At 49.6% G+C, this 7,500-nt stretch overlaps 1 protein-coding gene across 1 annotated transcript in view; it reads right to left on the bottom strand.

Moving 5' to 3' along the window:
* The window catches only part of si:ch211-246m6.5 (von Willebrand factor D and EGF domain-containing protein), a 120,542-nt gene that overhangs the window by 38,662 nt on the left and 74,380 nt on the right, over positions 1–7,500 (bottom strand). The window contains exons 19-20 of the mRNA XM_037534329.1: positions 3,797–4,047; positions 1,017–1,236 (exon numbers count right to left, since the gene is read on the bottom strand). Coding sequence (XP_037390226.1) covers positions 1,017–1,236; positions 3,797–4,047 — 471 coding nt within the window. The remainder of the gene's footprint in view (positions 1–1,016; positions 1,237–3,796; positions 4,048–7,500) is intronic.

Raw genomic sequence — 7,500 nt, 5'->3', positions numbered from 1 at the left:
TGCGTCAGTCACTCAGAATGGAAAACAGCATCAGAGCGCTCGAAAATGTTGCAGTGTTTTTCTTTCGTGGGGAAAAACACAAGGACTGCATGATTGAGGCGCTGAAATAACAGAGTAAGAAGCCGTGGAGTCCGACCCCCACCGAGCTACATTATTAAACTCACACCAGTCATCTTCATAACAATAAATCTGCAGCACAAAGCAGACGGTAAATCACAGCAGCCGCACTGACACACGGCACCCTGAAAGGTCTGGAAGGTCACAGTGGTTCTCCTGACACGACCAAAGATTCCTAAACTACAAGAAAAGGGATCTACAAGAAAGTGCATGATGGGAGAAAGACAACATATTGCATTAGTAGTATATTGTAAGTTGCATTAGTTGTATTACAGATTAATAACTGATCACATGAGCACCTAGCAACCACCTGGGATACCACAGCTATGGTCAAGCAACAGCTTAGTACTGACCTGGGACATCACAGCAACCACCTTGCAAGACCCTAGCAACCACCTAGAATACCTCAGCAATGACCTAGCAACATTCTAGCAACCACCTGGGATACCACAGCTATGGTCAAGCAACAGCTTAGTACTGACCTGGGACATCACAGCAACCACCTTGCAAGACCCTAGCAACCACCTAGAATACCTCAGCAATGACCTAGCAACATTCTAGCAACCACCTCGGATACCACAGCTATGGTCAAGCAACAGCTTAGTACTGACCTGGGACATCATAGCAACACCCTAGCAACCATCTAGAATACCCCAGCAATGACCTAGCAACACCCCAGCAACCATCTGGGATAACACAGCAACAGCCGGGCAAAATCTTAGCAACCACCTGGGAAAACACAGCAATGGCCCACTTCATGCTACAAGAAGGTGCATGATGGGAGAAATAGTACTTCAACAAGTGAAAGTGTAAAAGGCATCACACTATATAATAACCACTTATTATTATTAAATATTATTATTATTGTTAATATTAGTGTTATTAATGCGGTACCATACCTCTCAGTCCAGAGGGACATCGGCACTGGAACCCTTTATCCGTGTTCACACAGATTCCGGCTCCACACGGGTTCGACCTGCAGAAGTCCGTCTCCTCCTGGCACACGTCACCACGGAAACCAGGAGGGCACACACACAGGTACTCGCCGCTTCCCGCCGGACGGTCCACGTTGGTCACACACGTACCGCCGTTCACACACCCGCAGGGTCTCACACCCACCTGATGCCCACAGAGACAACTTTAGATTTAGGTTCAGTTCTAGATACAGATTACGATTTGGATTAACATTTGGATTTAAATTAGATTTACATTTGGACTAGGATTTAGATTTGGATTCAGACTTGAATTTGGATTCAGATTTGATTTGAATTAAGACTTTGATTTAGATGCAGTTCAGCTGAACAAATTTAAATTTAGATTAGATATAGATTTAGACAAATTGAAGTAAAGGAAGTAAAGTGGATGAATCCAAGTTGGATGACTTCAAATATCTTGGGTCAACCATCTAGAGCAATGGACAGTGTAGAAAAGAGGTGAAGAAGAGGGAACAGGCAGGATGGAGTGGGTGGAGACGGGTGTCAGGGCTGATGTGTGACAGAAGGATAGCAGCAAGAGTGAAAGGGAAGGTTTACAAGACAGCAGTGCGTCCTGCTATGATGTACGGTTTGGAGACTGTGGCTCTGTCTAAAAGACAGGAGGCTGAGCTGGAGGTGGCGGAGATGAAGATGCTGAGATTTTCGTTGGGAGTGACCAGGATGGACAAGATTAGAAATGAGCAGATCAGAGGGACAGTGAAGGTGGAGCAGTTTGGAGATAAAGCCAGAGAGGCCAGGTTGAGATGGTTTGGACATGTGTTGAGGAGGAATAGTGGATATATTGGGCAAAGAATGTTGGAGATGGAGCTGCCGGGTAGAAGGAGAAGAGGTAGACCTCAGAGAAGGTTTATGGATGTAGTGAAGGTGGACATGGAGATGGTTGGTGTGAAAGTAGAGGAGGCAGTGGATAGGGCAAGATGGAGGCAGATGATCCGCTGTGGCGACCCCTAAAGGGAGCAGCCGAAAGAAGAAGAAGTGAGATTTGGATGAATTAATTATTTCTAAAATTTAGAAAATGTTAAACCAGTTAGTCTTTTTTTGGCGTTTAGTTTTGGAGTCCTGTTTATCTGCTCCTCAAAACAAGTATTAATAAAAATAATTAAATAGTTGTAACGTAACGAGTCATTGAGAAAAGTTCCTAGAAAAGTTTCCACAGCTAATAAAAAACAAGCATGTTTGTCCATTTCAAGGCTTTTTTTTTCCATTAAATTGTAAAAACTTTAAAACCGGAAGAATGAAGTGATAAAAGTTCCTAAAGCTGCTTGAGCTCACATTACTAATTTGAGAAACTCTGCAGAGCATGTTTACATCTTTTTCATTTTTTTTATTTTATTATTTTTGTTCCTCAAATTGTCTGAAGAGCCTCCTTAACCCGAGTCCAGCATCACTCGAGTAAACCGGCCGACCTGCTGCCACTAATCGCCCGGATTCACCTCCCGGATCTCCTGTGATGAGGTTCACGTTTGTTAAAGCTGCTTCAGCTCATTAGAGATTCAGCAGCTCCAAACAGCTGCGCTAGCTCATTAGCGCCGGGCTGATTACGGATGAAGGGATAAGCTAACGCTAGCTGGAGGTAATTAAAGCGAGACGACGCATTCACAGCCTGCAGTGATGCTCCGAGACACGGAGAGGGTTTAATTCTCTCCAGGAGGCAGAAGCAGCTGTTTGAGTGAAGAACCTGAGGAGTGAAGAACATCAAGAACATCACTGCTGACCAGCTAGTGGACCGATCTCACCACAGAGACTCACCGAGTCAGAGCTGCTCACAGTGGTGGTGATGGGAACCAGACGTCCCTCTAAAAGCTCCTACAGAAAGTTCCTACATGAACTGGTTCTGAATTCACTGCCTGATGACTGAGACGCTGATTTATGAGAGTTTAGAGAACTTTACAAGAACGGTGGCAGCGACGGCAGCCGGTGGCAGCTGGTGGCAGTGGTGGCAGCTGTGGCAGCCGGTGGCCCAGAGCTGCGGCCCCTCAGAGAGGGCAGGGGTGTCTGAGGATCGCCGGCCTGAGTTTACTGAGAGATCAGAGGAGCTCTGAGAGGCGCAGAGTCCAGGAGCGACTCGAGGAAGGCCTGCGGTGGTGATGGGGGTTTAATGCGCTCCAGGAGGCAGAAGCAGCTGTTTGTTATCAGAGGAGCCTGTCTGTGTTCCTCAGAGCTGCTCAGCTCCACGTCACCGCGAGAGGAACCTACACAAAACACACGGCCGAGAGGACGACCGCCCTGTGCCCTCACTCCTCTATTTCTTCCCCCTCCCTCTCTCTCTCTCTCTCTCTCTCTCCATCCATCACTTTACTCTCTCTCTCTCTCTCTCCATCTATCACTTTACTCTCTCTCTCTCTCTCTCTCTCTCTCTCCATCTATCACTTTACTCTCTCTCTCTCCATCACTTTACTCTCTCTCTCTCTCTCTCTCTCTCTCTCTCTCTCTCTCTCTCCATCTATCACTTTACTCTCTCTCTCTCTCTCTCTCTCTCTCCATCCATCACTTTGCTCTCTCTCTCTCTCCCTCTCTCTCCCTCTCTCTCTCTTCCTCTCTCTCTCTCCCTCTCTCCATCTATCAATTTGCTCTCTCTCTCCCTCTCTCCATCTATCAATTTGCTCTCTCTCTCCCTCTCTCTCTGTCTCTCTATTGGTCTCTCTCTCTCTCTCCGTCTGTCTCTCCGTCTGTCTCTCTCTCACCTGTACAGTGTGCATGCTCTGAGCGTCACACTCGTCCGTGATGGTGAAGATGAAGGTGTGGGTGGTCTCTGAGTCGACGGTCCAGGTCAGTAAGCCCGCCGGGCTGAGCGAGGCCCCTGGGGGTCCGGCCTGGAGCTGAAACAGCAGGGCCGAGCCCTCGGGGTCCGCCGCCGTCAGCTGGAACACAAACTTCTCCCCGAGAAACGTCTGCAGGTCATCCCTCGGGGGGAGGAAGGAGGGAGGATGGTTCGCTGGAGAGGAGGAGAGGAGGATGAGTGGGAGAAGAGGAGGGCGGGGAAAACAGCGATCTCCTCTGAGTGATCAAACAATACAGCATCACGACAAACCGGAATACCAGAATCATAATTATAACAACATCGCAGCGCGTTTTACTAAATAACAGGCGTATAAACGTCTTATAACACCCTTATGCCTTATTTGGTAGATATTAAAGGGCCCGTGCCAGGCAATTCAACTCTTCTTTTAAAATACGACTTTGATGTAGTATGTAAACTTTATCAAACACACTACTCCCTCCCCAGTCTGTACAGTCCAAGCTGAAAAACAGCCCGTTTTGAATTGACTGTTTTTGTGATGTCACAAAAAAACAGCTAATGCACTTCTGTACTAACTACTTAAGAACTAAGTACTTTAGCCCTGCCCACTCATTCTGAAGCTTCAGGGGGAGTGTCCACCTTTTTGAATACAATGTAACCAATCATAAAGAGCTCATTTACATATATTAATCTTAAAAGCGCAGCAACAAAAAGAGCCTGTTTAAAGAGGACATACCACAGAAAACGGATCTATTATAGTTTTAATAAAAGAATTTAATGTGGTTTGTAAACACCGTTAAAATGTATCGCTCACTCCCTCACCATGTTTGTGATGTCACAAAAACCAACCGATTCACCCTCACACAAATGGGGTTGGTTGTCTTGCTCAAGGACACCTCACGCTCTGTCGGCTCTGAGGATTAAACCGGCGGTCTTCGGTATCAGGGCCGGCTCTCTAACTTCTAGCCCACAACTGCCCCTACAATCCACTTTTTAGTGTTTCAGTTTCTCGCTGCAGATTAAACGTCTCAGGAAACCAGCTGGCCTGATTATAAACACTAAGCAGTCTCCAGATCATCGATGTCCGTCTTAAATCTCTCTCTTTACCGTTTCGTAGCTACTAGCTGGGCGAGGCTGTCGTCTGCGTTGCTATGGTGACCAGCCGTCTGCGCTGATCTTCAGGGTTAAAGGGTGAATCAGCAGTTCTACATTAACTCCAGCGTTTAAGACCATTTACTGTTAAACTGTGTTGAAGGATCAGCAACAGGGCAGTAAGAGGGCAGCGACAGGGCAGAGAGAGGGCAGCGACAGGGCAGTAAGAGGGCAGCGACAGGGCAGAGAGAGGGCAGCGACAGGGCAGTAAGAGGGCAGCGACAGGGCAGAGAGAGGGTGGCAACAGGGCAGTAAGAGGGCAGCGACAGGGCAGAGAGAGGGCAGCGACAGGGCAGTAAGAGGGCAGCGACAGGGCAGAGAGAGGGTGGCAACAGGGCAGTAAGAGGGCAGCGACAGGGCAGAGAGAGGGCAGCGACAGGGCAGTAAGAGGGCAGCGACAGGGCAGAGAGAGGGTGGCAACAGGGCAGTAAGAGGGCAGCGACAGGGCAGAGAGAGGGCAGCGACAGGGCAGTAAGAGGGCAGCGACAGGGCAGAGAGAGGGCAGCGACAGGGCAGTAAGAGGGCAGCGACAGGGCAGAGAGAGGGTGGCAACAGGGCAGTAAGAGGGCAGCGACAGGGCAGAGAGAGGGTGGCAACAGGGCAGTAAGAGGGCAGCGACAGGGCAGAGAGAGGGTGGCAACAGGGCAGTAAGAGGGCAGCGACAGGGCAGAGAGAGGGTGGCAACAGGGCAGTAAGAGGGCAGCGACAGGGCAGAGAGAGGGCGTCGACACGGCAGTAAGAGGGCGTCGACAGGGCAGTAAGAGGACGACGACAGGGCAGAGAGAGGGCGTCGACACGGCAGTAAGAGGGCGTCGACAGGGCAGTAAGAGGGCGTCGCCAGGGCAGTAAGAGGACGGCGAGAGGGCAGAGAGAGGGCGTCGACACGGCAGTAAGAGGGCATCGACAGGGCAGAGAGAGGGCGTCGACAGGGCAGAGAGAGGGCGTCGACAGGGCAGTAAGAGGGCGTCGCCAGGGCAGTGAGAGGGCAGCGACAGGGCAGTGAGAGGGCAGCGACAGGGCAGTGAGAGGGCAGTGACAGGGCAGTGAGAGGGCAGCGACAGGGCAGTAAGAGGGCAACGACAGGGCAGTGAGAGGGCGGCGACAGGGCAGTGAGAGGGCGGCGACAGGGCAGTAAGAGGGCAGCGACAGGGCAGTAAGAGGGCAGTGACAGGGCAGTAAGAGGGCAGTGACAGGGCAGTAAGAGGGTGGCAACAGGGCAGTAAGACAGCTGCATGCTGCTGCCCCCTGATATAAATAAATCATGACTATTTTTGGTGCCCAGACTTGAACAAATGCAGAAAACTGGAGGATTACGAGGCCTTTAATTCAGTTTAATATGAACGCAATCTTCAATATTAATGCTTCAATATAATGAATCATTTAAATTCATCTCCACACTCGCTTCAGTCTCAGCCTGGGAGACGGCGCTAATCAGATTAGCCACGCCGAGCTAAACATCCTCTGAGGAACGGCAGACCGCCTGTTCGGTCAGGACACGGCCGTCACTCCGAAGAGTAAAGCCTAAACCACGTCACTGGAGTTTAGGGATGCGGGAAGTGGGGGGGCACGCCCCCCGAGTTCAGGGCAGCAACCGATAAAAATAAAAATACTTATAAAACACGGAAATTTACACACGAGACGAGCAGAGAACAGCGTGAGCCGGTTTTAACCCACAATCAAATCAGGCGTAGAGCAGCCAAGTTAGCGCGAGGGATAGCTAGGGGACTTCGGGGGCAGTCGTGGGCTGGAGGTTAGGGATCTGGCCCTGTGACCGGAAGGTCGCCGGTTCGATCCCCAGATCCGACAGTCCATGACTGAGGTGTCCTTGAGCAAGACACCTAACCCCCAACTGCTCCCCAGGTGCTGCGGATTGGGCTGCCCACCGCTCCGGGCAAGTGTGCTCACTGCCCCCTAGTGTGTGTGTCTATTCACTAGTGTGTATGTGGTGCTTCACTTCATGGATGGGTTAAACGTGGAGGTGGAATTTCCCCATTGTGGAGTTAAAAAAGTATCACTTAATTAATATTAAGGTAAATTAATAGCTGGCTAGATGTTACAGGTGGTGTTGGACAGCAAATAAAATGACGATATTTATGTTGTTGTCATCAACAGCAGGAAAACAGCTACGGCCATTATTTTCACCTCGTTAACTTGGCGTAACACAGCTGATAGTGACAGCAGCCGTTAGGCCAGAGCGCTAGCCCCTCAGAGAAGGCAGGTGTGTCTGAGGTGTGAGTTTACAGTGAGCTCAGAAAAGCTCAGAGAGCTTTTATAGAGGAGCTGGTCCTTCTAAATGTCCTAAATCTGCAGCAGCTGCTCTGTTTGAGTGGACGGCGTATTATTAGTGCAGTGAGATGAAAGCCGGAGGGTTAAAGAGGCAAAGTGAACGAGTTTTGGGCCAGTTCTGAGTCTGAAAGCAGCCCAATATTAGTTTTAACTCTAAAAGGCCTAAAGTAATTATGATTTATCAACCATTATTTCTCCCACTTAAAGGCG

Source organism: Pygocentrus nattereri, chromosome 25 (genome assembly GCF_015220715.1).
Source record: "Pygocentrus nattereri isolate fPygNat1 chromosome 25, fPygNat1.pri, whole genome shotgun sequence".
Taxonomy (NCBI): Eukaryota; Metazoa; Chordata; class Actinopteri; order Characiformes; family Serrasalmidae; genus Pygocentrus; species Pygocentrus nattereri.
Note: the sequence above shows the minus strand (reverse complement) of the source record. Positions and strands in the feature narration are given on the sequence as shown.